Below are 22,767 nucleotides of genomic sequence, written 5' to 3'. Positions count from 1 at the left end.
TCAGTCTGACCCCCGGGGAACCCAGCCCTCGATCCCTGCCTCCAGCCTGCACTTGGGGTGGGGCTACAGCCCGTGTTAGAGACCCAAACTTCACATAAAGCCTCCAAGTGATGGAGAATCCACCACGCCCCCGGGGTGGGCTAAAGCCATCTAATTATCACCACTTCCAATTGTGTATCTTAATTCCTGTCTGACCTTCGACCTCCCAGAGCGGCCAGTCCCAAGCACGACTTGTTCCCATACGTCCCTCAGTGGCCCGGAGCCACTTCTCCCCCCGGGCTGCCTTCAGGGGAACGCGGTTTGATGTGGGGGTGCTGCCTGCAGGCTTGGAGCCACACGCCCCCCTAGAGGGACAGTGACTCGCCGCTAACACCCGGGGCACCAGAGCGGGAGGGCGATGCTAGAACCAGACACACCGACCTGCCGCCTTTGCGAGGAGCGAAAGCTCTCAGTTGTGTATGAAAAATGGAACCTGTGAGAACGAGGGAAGGAAAATTGATACAAAAAAACCCCGTCGTGCTTAAAAATCCATTTTTAATATCTCCAGCCACATTTTAGCTCAAACTCAATTTTTCACCTAGAGGACAGGTCCTTATTTTTTAAAATATTCGTCCCCCTGCATCGCCTGCCGGATCTGATTTCTCCCCACACTCTGAGCGGCTGGGTAACGGCTCTTCCTAGGAAGGATTGGGTTATCAATTAGCCAGAACCAAATTTACTCAACCACTCGGCCCAGCCCCGTGGAAATCCTGAGCCTCAAGCCGGGCTTTGATGCTGAACATTAGCGTTAAATGGCTCCTCCCTTCAGGCATGCGGGAGATGAGCAGACAGGCGAGGCTGCAGCTGGGCCCAAGCCGCGGAGACCGTTCCATTATGCACCGGTGCAGGATTTCTCTGCATCAATCACTCACAGCAGTGGGGGCCCAGCTTCGTCAGTGGCACTCAGGCGGTACCAGCCCACCTCCATCGTGTGCGGCTCCAGGGCCCGGCCGGCTGGAGCCCCCAGTGCGGGTTAGGGCAGGAAGAACCCAATGGGAGGGCACCAGGGACCAAAGCGGGGGCACCTCCCGCTGCAGAGTGCAGGGAACGGGCCAGTTGTGAGAGCCGGGAGTCTCGGTAATGCCTAGGGCTGGGCACAGCTGGGATCCTGGCTCCAGGACACCACACTCGGGGATGTCGTCTAGTGATTAGGTCTAAGCCCCGGGTTAGCCTCCCGGGGTGCGAGCAGCCCACGGCCAGCCCTGCCCGAGTGACTGCGTCCTCACTGGTGCCGCGCTCCCGGGCGTGTTGCTGGCACTCCTGGGGGCACAGCCCAGGGTCTTGGTGCTGCAGTGAGCTGAGCCGCTCTCTGATTCTTCCCCAGTGAACTGTGGGAGAACTTGTCTGTCCCGGGCATGGGGGGGGGGGGGGTGGGAAGGCCTTGGAGGACTAGCAACATGCAAGTGGTTTAGCCTGCGTCTGCACTGCAAAGCAGGAGGGTTACCAGCCCCAGGGAATACAGCAGCTGGGCTCGCCTAGGGGGAGAGTTGTGTGTGTGGCTGGGAGGGGGCTTGGGAGCTGGCACTGCGTGACGACAGACCCTCGGGGAATGAGAGGCTGCAGGAGTCGTCTCTTGTGCCTGCTAGGAGCAGGGTGCTGCACACACAGGGAGGCCAGAAGCAGGGCCAGCAAAACCCCTTCGCTCTGCCCCACCACTATTCCTGGCTGGTTCGAGGGCAGGCCAGCGCTCCAGACCAGGCCCCAGTCAAACCCCCGCTCCCCAAAGCACACACACAGCCACTGCCCGTGGAAGCGAACATTCCCGTTTATTTAGCTCTCTGTGCTATGCCGAGACCCCCACTGACAGTGCTGGGCTCAGCGACGCTCCACAGGACATGTGGCACCCGCCGGCTGGCTCAGCGGCTGCCCTCGGCACTCATCCCAGAGCAGGCCCTGCTGCCGTCCCGTCATCCAGAGAAGGGATCTCGTGGCGGTCGATGGACAAGCTGAGACACCGCGTCAGTTGCCTTGGTCTCTGGAGGTGTCAGCCCTGCTCCCAGCCCCAGCCACCTTTCTAGGTGCAGCCTAAACTGAATCAGCAAGAGGGACCCAGTGCTCCAGTCCTCCTGAGCCCCCTCTGTGTGTGTGTGTGTGTGGGGGGGGGGGTGTTGCTGGTACCAAGGCCAAAGGAAGCAGCTCACGTCACCTTCAGCCAAGTGAGCCCAGCAGAACTGAAGCAGGCAGGGTTCTCCCCGGGACTCAGAGGAGATGGCAGTGCACCTGCTGCTGGCACTTCCAGCTCCTTTCACTTACACGCTGCTGAAGAATCAGATCACACCAGGCTGACCTGGCTTCGCCTGGGGCAGGCCGAGCTCTGGCTGCTGCTCGCCGGCCGTCCCGCTGACGCTGTCACACACAAACGAAGGAAAACGATACAAAACGCCTGGCTTCAGCTGCGACAAGCCAGGGAGCTCCGAGTCAAGGCGAACTGTCGTCTGCTCAGAGCAGCAGGAGCCACCGGACGGCAGCTGGTCTCCCAGGCCGTATGTTCTGCAGCCCCTGGTGCGCCAGCAGGGGGCTAAGGATCCGTTTTAGCTGGGACAGTTCCCTTGCCCATGGTGGGGAGATGGCTCATTAACGTTATTTCAACTTTTTAAAAACGCTCGTGTGGAAGCCGTGGCTCAGAGCGAGTATGGGTGAGTCACAGCCTCCCCTCACCTAGGCACTTTCTCGTTTTCTAGAAAAGGTGGATGCAGATGACGGCGCTGGCACTTCAATCGGGATCTGCTGAGTACGTCTGCAATGCGCTCTCACGCTGTGGAGCTGACGGGGCGCATGGCCCGGTTTGATTTCGAGGGCAGGCTGGCACAGCCATTGGCCAGCCTGGGAATCGGTGCAGAGGGACCGTTCTGAACAGGCTGGGTGCTTGAGCAGGTAAAGCCGAAAGGCTGCATTTCACACTGCCCCGAGGAGAGGTCTCTGCCCGGTCTCCCTAAGCGCTTTGCAGAGGCTGGAGGTGGGACCGGCCTATGAACTAACACCCTCCCATGCTTCCCATTATGCTGGTGCACGTATCTGACAGCCCAGGAGCCCCTGGCCGCTCCAGCCACGCCGGTGAAGATCTGGGCACTGAACAGCTGGGCCCGCTCGGTCACTGGGGGATGCGGAGAGTGGGGATCGCAGGCTCGGCTAGCCCAGCCCTCTGGGGACGGGGAGTCGTGGCAGTGCAGAGCCTCTGGGGGGTAATAAAGGGGGTGGGGGAGAGAGAAAGGGAGCTGGGTCTGCTCCCCAAAGCCCTGGGAACATCTAATGATTTGACAGGCCCGGCCTTAAGGCCAGAGCAGAGTGAAAGCGACTACAACCAAACTCGCGGAGCAGTGAGTGTCGTGGGGACGTTTTCCAGCTGAGAAATTCCTGAGAGCAGGCCCGGGCGGATGCCGGCGAGGGTAGGACCAGCCTGCAGCACGCACACGACCTTCTGGTGCCGCACGTCCCGGGCAGGCTAGAGGAAGCAGGATCAGACCAGAGCGACTCAGCCAAGTGCCCTGGAAGTGAGACCCCCCCATGCCTGGGTGCGATGAGCAGCTTCTGAATCCCAAGGCTGCTGGGCAGTGAGTTGGGCGGGGGACGTCTGACAGGGGCTCTGGGGGATCCATGCTAAACGCCCATGCAGCTCCCAGCACACGAGGGCTGCTCAGTGCCGGCCCCATGCATGTAGTCCCTGTAACGTGGGTGGAGAGGGGCAGGTTGCTTAGCCAGCCTGCCCCTTCCTGCGGGGGTGGCGGGAAATTTATTTTTCCTGCAGAGAAAGTTGAGTGATCTCTCCCAGCACATCTGGAGTGACCCTGCTCAGGGGAGGAAAGAAACCCAGCTCTGCTCTCTGCTTTGTGAATGTGCCCCCCCCCCGCACCCCAAGGGAATCTCTCAGCTAGTCCTCAACCGGAACTGCAGCCCAAGCAGCTCCCTACACCCATGGCATCCAACGTCCTCCCTGGCACCATGACGCTATTGCTCTTCCGGCGCATCAATGTCCCTGCTTCAGCTAAATCTGCCCCCCGCGTGTCTGGATGGGAGTGTCTCTCCGTGAGCACAGAGTCCTGCAGGAATGCCCGCACTGGAAGCTGCCCCCAGGAAGTGCAGTCCCTTCCGCGGGCGAGGGGCAGGTGGCCGCAGCTCGGTGGTGTTTGCGCCGAGACGGGTCGTTCTCCTGACAGCCCCGCGCGGCAGCTGAGCGGCTCTGGCTCAAGAGATGGTGGAGAACTCTTTCAGAAGGACCTCCTGGCTCAGCGTGTTGAAGGCAAGGTTCCGCCGTACGTTGATGCTGATGGACCGAACCTGGCGGAGAGAAAACAGCCATTTCATCCAGATGCCCCCGGCCTCCCGGTGAACGGGGCAGCAGCGACCCCACGGGGCTCCAATTTTCCACACCCTGGACAACTAACCTGTGGAAGTGGCTGCAGCAGGGTCTGATTGGGAGAGAGCTGAGCCAGGAGCACAAGCCGATTCGCTCTTTACATAAGCATGGCGAGCGTCTGCAGTGGCAGCCCGGCAGGGAGGAGAGAATTACAGGGGAGCGCGTGCGTCAGGCTTGGGGCAGAACCTGATCACCAGCTGCGTCTGAAGCAGAATCGTCTCACCAGATACATTCAGACCTGGTCTACACTAGAACCTGAAGTCAGTTTCACCACACCCCGAGTGGTGTAGTGACCCACTGACGAGACCCAGGGCAGCAAAGAGCCCCCCAGCCACATTCTGCAGCTCCCAGGGTCTGGCCCACGGAGCTCCCGACGAGCCGAACAGCTGGGCAGAGCCGCCAGCTGCCCAGGTGTTACCAGGTCACCTCAGAGTACCTGACTGACCCCCACTCTCTGGTGCAGGGGACAAGGGCTCAGCTCAGGGAGTCCAGGCTTCTGGGCTGGGGGCAGCGCACCACCAGGGGACCTTGGGGGCGGCCTGTCCGTGGGGTGTGGTCGGACCCACCCAACCAATCCAGAGCCTGCCATGAGGCTTGGGGGGGTTTTAGAAATGGGACCAAATTTGCGCTGGTAACGAGCTCAGATGAAGCCTCATTAGGCGGGCTGGAAAGCGGGAGAAAACTGAGCTCAGGCCGTCTTGTTCCTTTGTGGAGGAGAGAGGGGCCTCCCGTTACTGGATTGCGTTCACACGGAGAGCTCAGGTCCCAGGAGAACTAACGCAAGGATGGCGTCGTCGGAGCTCAGAGGGTGAACACGGAGCGACTGTAGGGGAGGGATTTTCAGGCCTTGGTTACATGGGAAAGTTGCACTGGTTTAATTTAAATTCAAACCAATATTGTCAAACTGCGTCTACCCCGTGTGGCACTCCTGTTTCGGGTTAAGAGCGCCTTTTTGGGGGTTAAATTTAAACCTGTTCCCAATTGACATGCAGCTTTTACCCCAGAATAAGAGTTTGCACACTGGGGCTTACGCTGCTTTAATTATTCATGCAATTTTCCTCCGGCGACAAGCCCGGAGTCAGACTGTCTAAAACTCTGGTTTGTGTCAACAGCTATTTAACGACAACCACCAGTTAACATTTTTGGGAAAGGAAGCTTTTGTTAAAGCCTCAACACACCCCTTGAGACCCCTAACAAAACCGGAGGGGGCTGGGGGCTCTGAGATTTCAGAGGAAAAAACAAAACCAAATATTTTCCAGGGGTCTTTTATCCACTGAAAGCCCAATTTGCACCCCCCACCCCACCGCTTTGTGTGACACCTTTTGCCACAATGTGACTGCAGCACCTCGGGCCTCTGAGGACTCGGTGCAAAGGGGATGGTAGAAGCCAGGCGCTTTTCCCTGCCATTAGTGAGAGAGGGTAGCGGAGAGGCAAAGGCCGAGCTGGAGGGGGAACACGGGTTTTTAAGCACAGAAGGACTACGCGGAGTTGTGCTCGCTGCTTCGCAGGGAGGAGCAAAGGGGACACGTCCAGAAGGCTGAAGAGAGAAGTGGCTCTTGTGCGTCACTTCCTGCTGAAAAAGATTCTTGCAGCAGGATGCTTAACACAGGGGCACAGGGTGAGTGACAGGTCACGTCACTAACAGACTGACTCAGCTCAGCAGGAGTACGGGAACCACGAGAACTGAGTGGTGCTGTCTCCAGTGCAGCTCCACCAGAGAGTGCAGCATGGGCAGGATGTGGCCGTTTCAGTGTGTGTCACATCTTGGCGTGGTGGTAAAACCCCCAAGTCTCAGCTCACCAGCAGCTTCCACCAGTGGAGTTACAGGCCATGTATTTCCCAGCACAGGCGCCGTTCCAAAGGGCCTAGTGAAGATCCAGGGGCTTGGAAGAGAGCCGGTTTTTCTGGGGCAGAACGGGAGAGCCAGGAACGGCACACCGGTACGTTTAACTTGAGCTCGTGGTATATTGTTAGAACAATTAGTAAAGCCATCAGTTTCTATGCACTGAGAGGAAAAATAATACGGTAGTGATGACAAGAAGGCTAAATGGGTTTGTCAAAGACAAATGGTACCTAATCAACTCGGTTTCTCTCAGTGGTGGGAGAACAAGCTTAGTGGAAATACAGCAGATTTTCTATGGCTGTTAGTCAGGAAGGTTTAATATGGCACCACGTGATATTCTCAGGGAAGCTAGAGAAATGGGGATTAAACAGATACACAAGTGGGTAAATTGCCACATTTAGACAGTAATTATCAATGCTCTCCTGTCTGGCAGAAGGAAGCTCCCAGAGGTACCTGTTCTGGGAATTTTCATAAGGGAGCTGGAGGAGGGACTGGATCATGCTAATCAGATTCTTAGAGACGACAAAACTGGGAAGGGCTGCAAATATTTTGGAGGACAGATGGTTCAAGAGAAAATCTTAGCCAACTGCAAACGCCGCCTGAGGTTCAGTCAGGGCCAGTGTAAATGGTCCAAGCTGGACGTAATCAGCCGGAGAAAGGCTGGAGAATGGGGAGGGGCAGCGGGTGGGGTGCGAGCTGCTGTCCCAGCACCTGGCTGTGCTGAGAGCCGAGTGTAGAACGCAGGAGGCCGTTACGCGGATCTCTCTGCACGGTGTGTTCACCCATCACACACACACACACACACACACACACACACACACACACACACAGAGGCAGGCGTTGAGAGGAGAGCAAAGGCCAGCCCCCCCCCCCCCCCCCCCCCCCGGCTTGTGATAAAGTGGGCAGGGAGCAGTTACTCATCAATCAGCCAGGACAGAACCAGCAGGAGAAATTAGTTGGAAACCAGCTCAGCGGTGGCGCAAGCTCCCACTGGAGTCGGAGGACTCCCCATCTCGGGAGTCAAAGCGGGATCCCAGACACCGCCCATGGACAATCAAACCAAGCCAGCTACGGCGCAGGCTCCTGCGGGATCCAATCAGGGGAGCTGAACCACTCGAGACCCAGCCCCGGGGGAGTTAGCCCAACCAGCTGGCTGCCTGGCGACCCTGGCCAACCAACCGGATTACTCCAAATCTAATCCTGCCTGGGTGCTGCTTGTGTGACTGTACACTTCCCCCATCCCAGCGCTCTTCTGCCTGGGAAAACCAGGAGAGCATTTCTCCCCTTTCCTGCTGGGCTCAAGTCCCCGCTTTGCAAGAGAGGGCGAAGGGCGGACGAGGACGAGGGTGTCTGGCCAGAGCTGTGCATCCTGCTCACTCTCGTGTTTCTGTGGCCCTATTACAGCAGGAAAAGTAGGTTAAGTTGCTTTGTCTGATGCCCCTGGCAGGCTTCCCTTTAATGCAAACTCCCCGTTGCACACTGCCCCGGCTCTCTGAGGGGAGAGGGAGACACAGATCGACTGGCCTGCGGCACGGAGGGGTTCAGAGGGGCTTTAGCCAAACCATGCTCAGCACTAGGTGTTCCAGGGCTTTTGGATCAGTGGAGACCTGCACTCTCCTGATTCTAACCCACTGCTGCCCCACCTCCCAGGGCCTACAACCAAACCCTCCTCCAGTTTGCATGCCCAGAGAAGAGGAATGGCCTGGCTAGGCTGTGACTGTATGCTGAGCCGGGGCCGGAGGCTGGGGGAGTGAGGTGCTGGGGGTTGTACCCAGGAAGGCAGCTCACCAGTTCTTTGAAGAAGGCAGCCTCCTTGTGCTGTTCCGAGTAGCGCTCGTACTGATCCAGCCCGTCCTGAAGCTTCAGGGTTAGCGTGTCGTAGTTAGAGCGGACAACCTCCAAGACCTGCAGATGGCATCAGAACGAGAATGGAGAGTCAGTGCCCAGGGACCCAGGCCCGGAGCGAAAGGGGCTGGGAGAATTGCAGCTCTGGCTCCTGCTTTAGCCACACACACAAGGGGACAGACACGGGGAAATCCCTGACCCGAAGGCTAAGGAGCAGATCTAAGAGTTCGGGGACCTCCCCACTTGTGAAAAAACACAAGACAGTGGAATTCCCGCTAGTGGGTCGCACACAGCCCTGCATACTGCAGCCTTCAGGCCAGCCACCGTAGCTACTTTTCCTGATGACCACGAGCTCGTGAACTTAAGGGGTTGGGCACTTGCCTCTCTCAGCTCTGCCCCAACCCCCTGCTGCTCCAGTTCAGGGCTCCCCACATCCTGCGCTGCCAAGGCACCTCGATCCCGACGCTCAGCCCCCTGCTACGCTCATCCCACAGATTCTCCCTGCACCAGGCTCAATCTGCCTTACACTCCAGCCGTGCTGCGCGTCACATTGCGCGACTCTTCTGTGCTGGAGACACACGTCTGGTAGGCGCTGGGATAAGAGCAAGGCTGTTGTGGGGGTTACTGTGCTGGCCTTTACACTCGAGAGCTACCTTTTATCACACCCCCTTTGCCGCCGCTTGGCCACCCCATCATTAGTTGTTATTTGCATTCCCATAACACCCAGGAGCCCCAGTCACGGCCCAGGCCCCCCGTCGCGCTAGGAGCTGTACAGACGATGCTACCTGCCCCAAGGAGCTTACAGCAGTTTACATTTCAGCTCTTCCGTCTCTCCTTCTGACACACAACTAAAACTCGCACGGGCTCATGACACCCCTCTCGACATCTGCACGATTCATTTCTCTAGCCACGAAGTAGCCCCCCTCAGTTCCTCACTCACTGCTCTCTTGCAAAGCGCGGCGCGGACGCTAGGAATCCCCCTCAGGAGGTAGTTAAGTAGTGATCGTTCCCACCGCACCGATAATCGCCTAGCAAGAGACACGGCCTTTGTGCTACTGGGCAAAACGTACACAAAACAATTCTCTCTGAAAAACGTCCTTCGCAGGCTGCTGCCTTGTCTGATCTCGCTGCTGAGCGGGGTCAGAGCTTCATTACTGACACGATGTGTGCCAGGATCGGGAGCCTGTTGAGCTGGGAGCGATACAGACATCTAGGAAGAGACATCTTGCCCCGAAGAGCTGCCAGCCTAAGAGGAGAAGGGCCAGGAAAGGTTGGGAGAAGGGATCAAACCTACAAGCAGAGCCCTGCACGGATACAAGACCTGTATCCGCATCTGATCTGATCAAACGTGGTCTGCGGATATCGGCAGATTTGCACCTACACATCCAGCAGCCAGGGAGGCGAGATGCACGTTGCTCAATCCTTTGTCTGTCGGACTATACACAAGACATCCCAAACCGCCCCTTTACCCAGCTAGCAGCCTTTCCCCCTGGCCGTCTGAATGGCCACTATGCCCTTCGGTTTTTGCTTACTTAGGGTTCTTTAGTGCTTTTATCCCCTGCTTGTTTCCCCCTAGACTTTATACATGGCGCTGAGATACTCCGATAGGGGCATTCGCAACGTACACTTCCTAGTGGCACTGGACCAAACCCTCAAGTCCTTACTCATTCAAAGAGCCGTAGACTTCAGTGAGCGCCTAGCCGGAGTGAAAGCGGTGGGAAAGCTGGCTAGGATGCAGGTCACGGGTTAGCTGCCATGCCTGGGGCCTACGACTGGGTCACAGACGCCTGGAGGAAAGGGGAAGGATAAACGATGGTGTTCTGCAAGGCCACTTCAGAACAGTTGGTCAGTGTCCGCTCGCCGCTCGGCCAGTTCAAATGGCCTCGTCTCTTAATCCTGTGTCGGGTTTCCTGGCAGAGGGAAAGAATCCCCCAGTCAGAACAACCCTCGCCCAATGAATCAGGCCCTTTCGTGCACATGTGCGGAGGCTGTGGACACAACAACGAGCATTTCTGAGCCATGAGCTCTGGTGAGTGGAGCAGGCCTCGGAGGAGGAATACTTGACCGTGGGAGTGTACTAGGCACCGGTACCAGCACAATACACCTTTCTCCAAGCAACAGAAGAGAGCGTCCCTGAACCCACGAGCTGTCCTCTAGCCAATCGGAGGAGCTCAAGCCACCCAAGACAGACAACGGACAGGAGACAAACTCCACCCAACAGGCAGAGTGGGACGGCTGGAGACGCACACTCGAGGGCTGGGCATTTCACATGTGCACTAAGTTTCCACTGATTTCCTTGGGCTCCTCTTTGATTTTGCTTTGTGCGCTTGTGCCCAGGCTGGGGGTGAGCACGTGCATGCAGAGGCAGCGGGGACAGGAGTGTTTCGCACGTGCCTTGTGCGCACACAATGGCTGGCTAGCTTTGAGTTGAGTTCTCGTCATCACATTCAACCCAGTGGCCTCCTTGAACAGCCAAGAGACGGTGACCCTGACCTCTGCAGCTGGGCAGATAAGTGCTGCACAGCCGTGACTTGGGCAATCCGCTTCCATGGCATATGCCAAACAGGCAAAGAACGCAGCTTGCTGCTCAAATGGGAGTACGGGGAGGGATCAGAAGGCGCTGCAGATAAGCCCATCAGTCCCTGCTGTATTACCAATGCAGGATCACATCTTCGCCCTGCAGTGAGCTTCAGAATCAGATCATCTCTTATTTAAATATTTGAGTTTGCCAGCTTTCCCCGGCGCTCTCCTTTTAATTAGCAGCTCAAACTTCGAAAGAGGGGTGCAGTTAAAAATAAACCTCTCCATCTCCTGCTAATTTCCCTCGCTCGCTGCCGATGGAAGAAAACCTTTCGTGGGCTGTCTCGGAGAGAAACCCACTTACAGATGGCTTCCCTTCATAACCTGTAAGGGAAGGGAATTGTTAGCAAGATTACTGCTTGCCAGGCCTGAGCCGGCCTCATGCTCTCTAAGAGGCGGCTGAGAGACAGGGCCCTGGGGAAGGGTTGAAAGGAAGGACAGGTATTAAAGGTATCAAAGAGGAAGGTTTGAAAGGCAGCAGGGAAATCTTTCTACAGTTTCTTTAGGCGCCGTTACGATGCACCTCCCCTGCCTCACCCGCTTCCTGCTACCTACTCGCAGGGCTGGGAGGGGAATAAACCCCTCTTTGCTCTGGATCCCCGAGGGCGTGTGACGCTTCAGGAGTCTCAGCAGGCTGCATCACTGGTTTCTCTCTTGGCGCCTCTGGCACATTTCCTGGGCACTGACTCTCCATCTGTTCCGTCTTCTCGGAAGTGGGGCTCCTCAGCCCACCTGCCGTAGGCTTCCAGGGCCAGCACTGACCCCCGGGACGCCGCAGCTACTCGAACACGCCCTTCCCGCAAAAGATGTGAAGCGTTTGGTTTACTGGTTAGTGCGCTCAGGGGCAGGCAGGGCTGCGAGGCAGTCATCACACACACACACACACACACACACACACGTCACACAGTCTAACACCTTTCTGCTCTTTCATACTCAATCACGTACAGCACAGATCACAGAGAACAACGCACATCTGGCACACGTCCCTGCCTCCCTTCCTGCATCACTCCAGGGAGTTCTCTGGGCTGGGCTCCAAGTCCCTTGGGTTGTCCAGAGTCCTTGGAGCCATGTGGGCTCAGCAACGTGGGCAGGAGCGCACCGCCATGAGGCTGCCCACGAGGCCCCTCATCCAGCTTCTGTGTCCCTGCTGTCTCCCGACCCCACGCTTCCCTTTTCTTGTCTGGCCCCCATTCTTGTGTTTCTTTAAACCCCTCCCGGTCACGTGGCCGCTTTTGTTCGACTCCTGCTAAGTTTCCACTGCTCCTACCAGCTCCCACCCTTCAGAGGAATCGGCTAAAGTGGTTTTCTAAGGATGCTGCTCATCCAGCGTCCCAGATGTTTGCACCTGGATAGGGTCGTTAAATCCCAAGCCCCTTCTAGTGTATCTGTCTGGTGCATACCTACTACAAGCCTCCTCAGAAGGGAGGGTCCACGGATATGTAGGCACTCACGACACAGCAAATTTTCATACCAGAACTTCCCATTATCCATCGGAATCCACAGCGTGTACGGATCCAGCCCCAACTCATCACCCCCTGCCCAGCACAAGCTTGTGTCCGATGTACGTCACTGGCGCATCCTGCCTGCAGCCCTCACAGACTGCTGCTCAAGGAAACCACCGCAGAACCACCCTCTTCGCCTTAAGGGCGCCCAGCAAAAGGGGAAAACTTGAGGTGGGGCCTTTCCTGCCTCTTTCGGTTGGCTCCGGAAGGGCCCTTTCTCTCTCCTTGGTTTTGTACATTAGCCATTCAGGACCTGTCTGACCTGGTCTTCCTGGAAGCCGGGATGGAAGGCTGGAGAAGTGGTAGGAGGAGAACATTACACATACCTTGCAAGTGAAACCTGAACAATGGAGAGGGGATGGGCTCTGTAGCTGGGTTCAAACTGTTTTGTTCAACAGCTGTTGAATTACACAGTTGACAAAAACACATCTGCAGTGTCGAGTAAGAGCTGAGCAAGCTCCCACTCGAGATCTTCGGTCTCCAACGAGACAGACCCTCAGCAAGGAACAGAACAGACAAGACTTGATACGGCTCAGATTGCCGAGGTAAAAATATAGACAGAACTTTAATCTTTTTTAGCCTTCCTTGCTCTTTAGGCAGGAGAAAGCCGAGGAAAAGGCAGGACAAATCCTGGCTTTCAGCTTTGTTCATCACCATTAAAGGGATGAAAGCTCAGCGTGCTGGAGGCAGGCCGCAGGAGAAATACAGACCCGGTCCTGTACACGGAAAACTAGGGCTGCTGAATCCTTCTCACTTGTGACTATTAACGCTCTGGGCTGCACTCGCCTCTCACATACACCAGCGCCAGGCCCCTGAACTCACTGGAGCTGTGCCAGCCTGATGGAGGGGACAACTTGCCGTCAGAGTTAGCTCTCTGTCCCACCTCTCGCTCAGACGCTGCTTTACGGAGATCCCAGAGCAGCATTCAGGTTTCAGTCCACTCTGTACTCGTGTGTGCATGCGTGTGCACATGAGACGAACAAAATGTTGTCTCTCTTTACTCTGGTAGCATCCCAAATCCTAACCTCTTAGCCGACTGGCTAAGCAGCAGTTCTGCAGAAAAGGACCTGGGGATTACAGTGGACAAGAAGCTGGATATGAGTCAGCAGTGTGCCTTGTTGCCAAGAAGGCCAATGGCATATTGGGCTGTATTAGTAGGAGCATTGCCAGCAGATGGAAGGAAATGATTATTCCCCTCTATTCGGCACTGGTGAGGCCACACCTGGAGTATTGCGTCCAGTTTTGGGCCCCCCACTACAGAAGGGATGTGGACAAATTGGAAAGAGTCCAGCGGAGGGCAACGAAAATGATTAGGGGGCTGGAGCACATGACTTACAAGGAGGGACCTGGGCTTGTTTAGTGTGCAGAAGAGAAGAGTGAGGGGGGATTTGATAGCTGCTTTCAACTACCTGAAGGGGGGTTCCAAAGAGGATGGAGCTCAGCTGTTCTCAGTGGTGGCAGATGACAGAACAAGGAGCAATGGTCTCAAGTTGCAGTGGGGGAGGTCTAGGTTGGATATTAGGAAACACTATTTCACTAGGAGAGTGGTGAAGCACTGGAATGGGTTACCTAGGGAAGTGGTGGAATCTCCTTCCTTAGAGGTTTTTAAGGCCCGGCTTGACAAAGCCCTGGCTGGGATGATTTAGTTGGGGATTGGTCCTGCTCTGAGCAGGGGGTTGGACTAGATACCTCCTGAGGTCTCTTCCAACCCTAATCTTCTATGAAAAAAAACCTTAAGATGCTGCTCTGACTGGCAATCGCTTTTTGCAGCTTTCTGCATGATTCTAGCTAACAAAACCTTCCCTGCAGCGGAAAGATGCTAGAGCCTCGATCCACAGGCAGCTGGTACCCAACAGCCCCCATTGCTAGAGCCCCCACCAGCTGTGTAACACAACTAGCGGCCCGGGTGGGAACTGGCTCCCCACAGAACTCCTCCAGTCCCACACCCCTACGCACAGTGGAGCAAGATTATTTTAAACACCTGTTGGCTTCCTAGTCTTTCGAAGCCTAAAATCATCAGGCTCTTTGCGGGAACCTGCCTCCTGCCTTGTGCGTGCACGGCTGCTGTGTGAAACAGCTGACGTCCATGCATCCGCAGCCATTCAAAGGAGGGAAGCAACTGGCTTCTTTTCGAGACATCGTTTCGTTCTTCACACAGAACCACCCATATTTTGCCTTACATTCATTTGCCAATAGATATTCTCCCAGCATGCCCCGACTGCCCCCTTCTCAACAGGCTCTGCATCCTTGCCACAGCTGCCATCAGACGCTCAGGGATAGTGAGACCTAGGAATGCATCCCCTCCTCACACCGCCACGGGGCCTGAGGTCACAGAGCTGCGGGCTTCCATGGGTTTCGAGCCACACAGCACAGACACATGCAGGTGTGGAGGGGAAGAAAGAAGAGGAAAAGCAGGTCTTTCAAGGCTGCCTTTCTAATCAGTTACAGTCGAGCACCATGAACCGAGTCAGCCAGCCATGCCTGCACTGCACGAGAGCATTTCCAGGCCGAACAGACTGGAAAACTCACTGCACAGGGGACCTGCAACACGCACAAGGATAAAACTCCCCAGCTTGAAATACAGCCCCCTCTGCCCCAGCCTCACTGCCCATGGGGATGCCCTCTAGATTGTGCACACTGGGCCCATGTGAGTAGGAAAGGCCAGGCCGCAGGGCGCCAGGCATACTGCCCGGGAGGGGGGGGTACTGGTGGCGAGTTTATGATGGCGTGATTGCACCAGCATGGCACAGGAGGGGGATGGGAGAGCCTGAGCAGTTACTGTCCCCCATTTTGCTACTTCTGGTCTTTTATATAGGCTGGAATGTGCCCAGCCTTGGCCATGGGCACAAGGAATCCCCCTGCAGTGGCTAACACACAACCGGCAAAGCTGATGGGATGGCCGGCTGTGGGACCAAAAAGTGTGAGGAATTTTCCAACCGGGGGAAAAGCAGTTGGATTTTTTACACTCCTCTCTCCAAAATGACTCGCCCAACGGAGCCCATATTTGGCACAAAACACCCCCCTTTTCCACACCGAGACACACACCAACTAGCTCTAAGGGGCTTTTCCCGGGGAACGGAGATGGATGAGACCATTTCTCTTGATAACAGAAAGGCTGCTGCCCCTTTAACGACGACGATTAGACCGCCTGGCCATGATAAAGCACCAGATCATTTTACAAGAGCATGTTCTAATTAATATGGAAAAGAACTTAACAAAAATCACATCACGCGGCTTTGTACAGCAACTTCAAAACTGCTGATGCAGGCTGGAGACTCCACTGGAATTAATTCCCGGAAGGGCCAAAGACAAAGCACAGAGCGAAATAATGAGAAGTTAAATAAAAACAAACACCCACTCACCACATTTTTAACAGCTTCTGCATGTCCAGGCCAAGTGGGGCTGGGCCAAGCCCAGGTCTTGTCCCTGAACGTCACCAGCTCTGCGCGGCTCCTCCTCGTTCCCCACCCGTGGGGGCGGAGTTTAGAGACGAGCGGCACTAAGGTGACCAAATGCCAACCCGGCATGCACCCATGCCGGGCCACATGCAAAACGTACTGCGGCTGCTTCACGGAAGCCGTCTGATCTCGGGCTCCTTCCAAAATGGGATAAGGGGAGCAAAGGGCTTTATATTGATGGGCCATTTTCCTCCCTCGTCAACGTGCCAGCAGCTAATTGCAAGTTTGCTGATGTCATTCCCCACCCCCAGCCCCTTGGTGTGTCACTGCTCCCTTGTCCTTGCGCTCTCAATGGGCCGAGGGCGGGAACGTTGCTGTAACAGCAGAATAGCACTCGGAGCACAGCAAACCAGCACAGGCAGGCAGCAATGGAAGAGACCTATTATCCCATTGAACTCCCACCGAGAGGACATTTCAGCGATTAAAACGCATCCCATCCCAAATGCTAAGCAGCAGCACTCAAAGGAGAGCGGCTGGGCTGGGGCTGGAGCGGTGTCAGGAGACGGGGACAGGGACCCTGTGGCTAGGTCTGCACCTGTTCGTTCCCTGAGCAGTCTGCTGACGTTGGGCCAGCGTTTCCCGCTCCTATCAAGGGATTTGCCTGACGGCCCATTGGGTCAGAGCCAGCAACTTCCCACCGGCTCCTTGGGAAACCTCATTGAGTTTATGTATGTGCCAGCTTCTCGAGGGGGCGCGTGGCCAGTGGGAACCCTGGGAGGCAGGAGAGGCAAAGGACTGTTTTAAACGACGTGCCAGAGCAGGAGGAACTTTGGAGACAAAGTCAAGTGGGGTTCCTAGAAATCCCTGGGGGAGGTCAATGCAATTCCCATTTCCAGACCGACCCCTTTGAAGCTACGCCCCAAGGAGAGAACTACTGTCCGGCCGCTTACCTAGGCCCGGTCTCTGAACAGCAGAGACGTGCGTGTACAAAAGGAAGGCTAACTATGCGCATGGCTTCTCGTTCTGAGAAAAAGCAGCTATGAAGTTGTGACCACAGACAAACCCCATGGGGGGCGCTGAAGGACTGACTCCTGCCAGAGTCCTTGTTGGAGTCGGGGGCGATCTCTGGTGAGCTTATTACCTGCGTGTAGGTTTATTGTTTTTACTGTTTTCTCCTTAACGCTTTCACCTTAAGAATACATGTGCCTGCTGAGACAGGGCTGCATGGTAGCTTATAAGCATGAGCAATTATCTTGTTCATAACCTTCGAAGAGTACGCAAAGTGCAAAGGCTGGCCTGATTAGGCCATGAGGCTTGCTGGGGAGCTCCCAATGTAGGCAGGGAACTGAGCGGCCTGGAAAACCCCCAGGCAGCAGGGGGAGAGGAGCCAGGAGCGTCGAGTGGGTGCACAAGGGAGAAATACAGGTGAGTGACACCCTTTGCTTGCATTCGTTAATGAACGTTCTCTCAGAGTCCCAGCTCTGTAGGACACACTGCTTTCCCGAGCTCTCCATTTGTAATTCGGAGGCTTGGGAATTAAACGACTTCCCCCATCACTTTGGTCCTTTCCCATTTGGCTCGGCTCTGGGCGTTCTACCAGGCACACATGCTTGGGGCTCCATCTCAGACACCGCACTCGTTGCAATGCCCTCCGGGTTCCAGGCCCATAATACACATTCATTCAAGGAAAGAAGCCCCCTCCCCAAATCCCCATGATACTCACCCTTCACAGGGAACAGGTTTTACAAATTCAGATCAGAGCTGCATTGAAATCGGGGTCTGGCTCGTCTCCACACAAGGCAAAATGGTTTGAAGTTAGATAAAAGAAAGTTACCAGCAACATCAAGGAGGGAAATTTCAGGTCCCTTCTCCCCTCCAACGCTGAGCTGCTCTGTTGCCCTTAGATGATTTACAGGTATTTGGGTGTTTATTCAACGGTTATACAGAGATCTGTGAGCTTGAAAGGAACAAGCCCTACAAAGCGGACAATTTCCTGTCACAACCAGAGGGGAGCAGGTTAAGTTCCCTCCCCCGGCCGCGCTCTCAGAGGATGAATAAGTTATAAGCTCATGCTGAGAGTGACTGTTGCAATCCAAGCTCTTTGTGAAGGTTGATTGTGGCCAGCAAGAATGGCGTGCTATTCTGGGTCTGGAGTCCTCTGCCGCTGGGCTCTATGTGGAGTTTAATGGTGGAGAAAGCAACCACGGACTAACGAACCTGGGATGGTCACAATTTTCACAAGCATCCTGATGACATCAGGCCCAGTGCGCTGCCCTGGTGCAGAACGCATGGCCTGACGGACACGTCGGGGCTCCTGCTGTGGGGTTAGCCGAGATGGAATGACAAGGATTTTTCCTATTCTTGGATGAAAAGGGACAAGTGCTGTTCCCATTGCTCTCCAGTCTCTGAAGCACAAGTGATGTAATTCCAGCTGTGGAATAAGAGGTGGGGCAGGGTAAGGGGTCACGAGTGGATTCTCCTTGTCCAAGAATGAAGAGGGCAAGTGAGAACTACGACACCTTCCTGGAGCCAGCCCCAGACTTGGAGACACTGATAGTGACTTGTCAAGTGGCGCTGATCCTTGGAGGGGAAGGTAAGACTGCCATACGGCAAGGGACCAATGGTCCATCTAGTTCCATAGCTTAAATCCAGCTGTGGCTGACCAAAGGGGAAGGTGAAAACTCCATGCCACACTTGGTCAATTGTATAGGTCTACATCCAAAGGTAGGTTGGAAGATCTCTTCCCCCGCCCCCCGGTCCAGCTGGCCATCAGCGTATAGACAAGTGGCCAGGGACAGCAGCCGCACGGTCTGTGTAACACGGTCATTTATTATTTATATCTATAACAGTCCGAGGTGACAACCAACATCCGGGCCCCGTCACGCCAGGTGCTAACCCCAAGAGCTTCTGCGCCAAGACAAGATTCAGCTGTGGTTGTAACAAGCAGAGGGGACGGGGGTAACAGTGCTGGAGACACATGGTTACACAGACAAGCCACATGCATGATTCAGAGGGGCTCCTTTTCACGGGTATGAACAATAGATACTGATGACGCTGAAATCCCTGCTGGCTGCCTGCTGAGCCGTCACCGGGGCAGCAGGACACCCAGTACGGTCAGGGACTCACGGACTGAAATCCGGCTCGGCTCACTGAAAATCACACTGGCCTGCAGTGGTGCCTACAGTACGCTCCATGCATTTCGAACCCAGAGGACACTGCCTCTGCTCCGAAGAACATATAGTCTAAGCCCGGGTCCTGCAAACACTTGAGCACAGGCTTGGCTTTCTTCAGGAGTAGTTCGCCCCACTGGCTTCAACGCAGCACCTCACGTGAGTGGAATTAAACGTGTAAAGTCTCTGCAGGATCAGGGCTGAAAAGCCAGAGGCTAAGCCTAACTGCAAACTTTGGCCAATGCAAGTTTCGCCGGCATACAGTCACCAAAATCTGTATATCGCTCGTGCACTCTCTGGTCTTTTTCATCTCTGACAGAAGCATGGAGCCGCTCACAACAGACACCCCCATTTGTGCGACACACTCTCAAAAGACAAACAGCCACACGCACCAACGGCCCCTGAAACAAATCAACCTAAAAAAGTAAATGAATGAAATCTGAAGTCCACACACGCAAAGCCAATCTCCACCCCCTGCCCTGCAGCAGCAGAGCTCTCCCCCCAAAAGGGGAGGTGCCAGACACCCCCTGGAGGCCCCCAGTGACTTAGTTCCTGTGGAAGGCGGCCAGACGCCACGGTGATGGCAGGTGTGTAAAGCTCTCCGAGTTACAGCACGTTTTGAAGCTTTGAACTCTTCTCTCCAGCTGGGGCCATTTACGAGTCTGTTTCTCAGGGCAAGGTGCGTAACAGCACGTGCAGCTCTGCCAAGCCTTGAGAACACAGCGCAGACAGCTATGGACTGGCCTGGCCTTTCTGATTTCCCCACTGTGCTTCAATGCAACCAAGTGCTGAACGTGACCGGCCGTTCCAGGCGGCCTGTTCCAGGGGAGGCTTTTATCTGGCAGCTGCATCCTAGCTCAGCAGTACCAGTCTCGCCCAACTGCCAAGCAAGGGGCAGACCGAGTCCTGGTGCTCTCTGCACACCTTCCAGGGAGCTAAGGAAAGCTCCCGCTGCCTTGGTCTGCTCCTCCCGCTCACCAGAGAGAGCTGCGTTCAAATCCAGGGGCCCAGGCAGGACAGGAAGGGCCCGTTTGCTCAGTGGTAGTGCACTGTGCGGGTAGGGACGTGGGACGTTTTCTAACTGCCGCTAACAGCTGACTGGGTGGGTTTCCAGCCACCAGACCGGGTGCTCGGGGCAGGAATGTCGCCTGCAGGATTGGCTCCGTGCTGAATTAGGACGCTTGCACTTACAAAGAGAGGAAGGCTGGTGCCAGGGTTGGGCACAGGCCTGGGAATCAGCACGTCAGCTTCTAGTTCCAGGTCTTCCAGCAGCTTCTTCCCCCTCAGGTTCAGTGGTGGACACCCTACAAACAAACCCGTTAAGGTTGACCAAGGTAGCGTATCCCTGAAGTCAGAGATGAGGCATCTCCTTGAGAAAGGGACACGTCTCTCTGCCTGGCTTCCGATTCTGGATGGACAGGGAGGCCGGTGCCAGATGGGCCAGATGAGATTATTCCGTTGGCTGCATGCCTGGCATTCTGGGAAAAGGGGACTCCTTGCTGATGCTACATCCATTCTCTCCTAAAGGACGCAGAGAAGAAAAAGCTTGGGCTTTGAATTCAAAGGACCCTACAGATGGGCTAGTGGCAGTGCATTGAGCTGCAAAGTGGGGAAATCTAGGGTTGGGACCCAGGCTCCAGAACACCTGTGTGCTGTGCTGACTGGCTCCAAGCAGATCCACCTCCAAGTCTCCTTGGGCAGCAGGACAAGACCCCTCTGTGCAGTAAAGGAAGATTTCTCTCTCTCTCGGGGGCAGGGAGATGCTGAGCAAGCATCCTTTTTCATCCCAATTTCCCTCAGATCCTGGATAAGAATCTGCAGGGCCCATGTGGTAGAGGCTGCCTGCACTGAACTTTCTGCAAAGCTCCGAGAGCCTCCTTGCTCTATAGCCTGAAGATCCCCGTGAGGATTTAGTGCTCCCAAGCGCCGACGGGACATCCAACGTTCGCAAAGCTGTTCTCTCGGACTGGATTTTGAAGAAGGCTCAGCAAAGCGCCAGGCACTCTGCGAAGGAAGGTGGTTCTGACCTGGCAGGATGAAAACACAGCAATCTGAAAATCGCTGAGCAGTAGAGGGGTGGGGGGAGCCACACAGCCCACATCTTCGCACACAGGGAAATGAGATTGGATTTACTCCGTGCTTCTGAGGAGTGTTCAATTTCACCATGAATCTCAGCTGCATAAATTCAGCCTCGCTGAGCAGCGGCCCCATTAGAAACTGTCTAAAGCAATAGAAGGCGATGCACACAACGATCTTTGAACACGCAGGTTCAAAGCCCCACTGGGGTATTTTTAGCATGGTTTTGCATATGCAGCCAACAAACCTGCTTCTCCCAAGAAGTTAGAGGAAGTCTTAATATAAAAAAGCAATTAGATACGGTGCATACACAGCTCCTTATTGTTGCCAATCTATTTATTTATTGTATTCACTTGGTCTGGTTAATTTCCTCTTATTACGAAGCGTAGGGAACAGCCGTGGGTCTGTGGTTTCCATGTTTCACAGGGATTAGATGACAAGCAGAAGTCACTCACTAAAAGGACTTAAGGGATTAATATCTCAGCTGCTTTTTTCCAGATTTTAAAACCACTAATTTATTCTGGGTCAACTGGACGTTTTCTTTGCACAACCATTTTTGTCTTGACAGTTTTTTTTAACTGTGTATTTCCCGATGCCCTGCTGCAATTCCCTCTCAGTCTAGTTAGTATGAGCAGAATTACAGATGCACTGAGAGGAACTTTAAAACTTGTATAACACACTTTCAAACAGCACGTTACACTAGTTGGCCACTTCTTCCACTGTGACTCAGCTCTTCCTACCCAATCAAGAGTGTGCACAAAGTGGCCCCACTCAGAGATACAACCCAGCTAGGAGAGGGACCAGAGCTGTGGGCCAGCAGTTTCACCCACCTGTCTCTATCTCAGTCTAAGATGCTAGAGAGGCTTTATGAAAGCAGGAATCTGACTGGCTGATGATGGGTCAAGACTGTGTGACGGCAAGTACAAACTCGAGGATATGCACGTGATCGGTTGTTACACTGAGTGAACAAAACATTTCACTCATGCTGCCACGCTTCCGAGAGTGGCTAGCCCAGACACCTGCAGTTCTCAGCTGGCCGAAGGCACTGGGGAAATGCATCCCCAGGGCGTATCCTCAGGAATTTCCCCACCAGCCGGAGCCTCTCCCCGCTGCCAGCTAGAACCAGCTCCGCGTTACCAGGGGGCAGGATTGGCAGCCGCCAGAGGATACTTAGCAAGGGCAGGCTGTGCATTAAGAAGGCTGCCACCTATCTTGGATATTTCCACGGCAGCGGCTAACGTGGTGGCTAAGGGGCTCGGAGGCTTAGCAGAACAAGAGGTGGCCTCAATTGCTCTCTTAGGGCCTGATACAAACCTACTGAGTCTTCGGAGCAAGGTCCTGAACCAGGCCCGCACCCAGTCACGAGTGTCAGAACCAGGCTCTAAAGATCACAAGAGCAGCAGAAGTGAGAGGAGTAAAAGGGAACGTGATCTATTTTATACTGTACCCTCCTCTGGTGAAAAGGGAAGACTCTAAAACGCCAGAGAAGGCAGGTGGCTGCAGGGAAGGACCCACGGCCAGTGGATGTGCTGTAGGGAGCAGGATGGCGCACGTGACCCAGGTGTGCGACAAAGACAGGGAAACCTGCTCCCCACAAAGCCAGGACACAAGCACAAGAACTTGAGGAAAAGGAACAGGAGCGCGTAGCTGAAAGAAGTCTGCATCCACCAATCCCAACCAGCCAGTAACATGAGAGCCTTGTCGAAATTCCTTGCCATCCGCTGGCATTTAGCACTGGGAGAAGTCTGATCACTAGTGCCCACGGGAAGTGATCAATAGGCTCCATCTACACTACACACCACTGGTGGTGGCACATAGTGTATGTTTAGCTACATGCCACAGTGAAAAGTGCATCACGCCCACACTGCAGTTTGTAGTTACACATGTGAATGAAAGGCTCTGCCAGTCTCTCCCCCTGCCGGAGCCTCTGCCCGGTGCCTCCACACTGCCGGAGACTTTC

General features: G+C 55.1%; 1 protein-coding gene across 1 annotated transcript in view; it reads right to left on the bottom strand.

The window, feature by feature from the left end:
• Positions 1-1,786: 1,786 nt before the first annotated feature.
• ARMH3 (armadillo like helical domain containing 3) overlaps positions 1,787-22,767 on the bottom strand; it is a 176,307-nt gene continuing 155,326 nt past the window's right edge. Inside the window, exons 25-26 of the mRNA XM_026651067.1 lie at positions 8,025-8,141; positions 1,787-4,314 (exon numbers count right to left, since the gene is read on the bottom strand). Of these exons, the coding sequence (XP_026506852.1) occupies positions 4,222-4,314; positions 8,025-8,141 (210 nt within the window). The 3' untranslated portion in view covers positions 1,787-4,221. The remainder of the gene's footprint in view (positions 4,315-8,024; positions 8,142-22,767) is intronic.

Source organism: Terrapene carolina, unplaced genomic scaffold (genome assembly GCF_002925995.2).
Source record: "Terrapene carolina triunguis isolate 2854851 unplaced genomic scaffold, T_m_triunguis-2.0 Scaffold95, whole genome shotgun sequence".
NCBI lineage: Eukaryota > Metazoa > Chordata > Testudines > Emydidae > Terrapene > Terrapene triunguis.
Note: the sequence above shows the minus strand (reverse complement) of the source record. Positions and strands in the feature narration are given on the sequence as shown.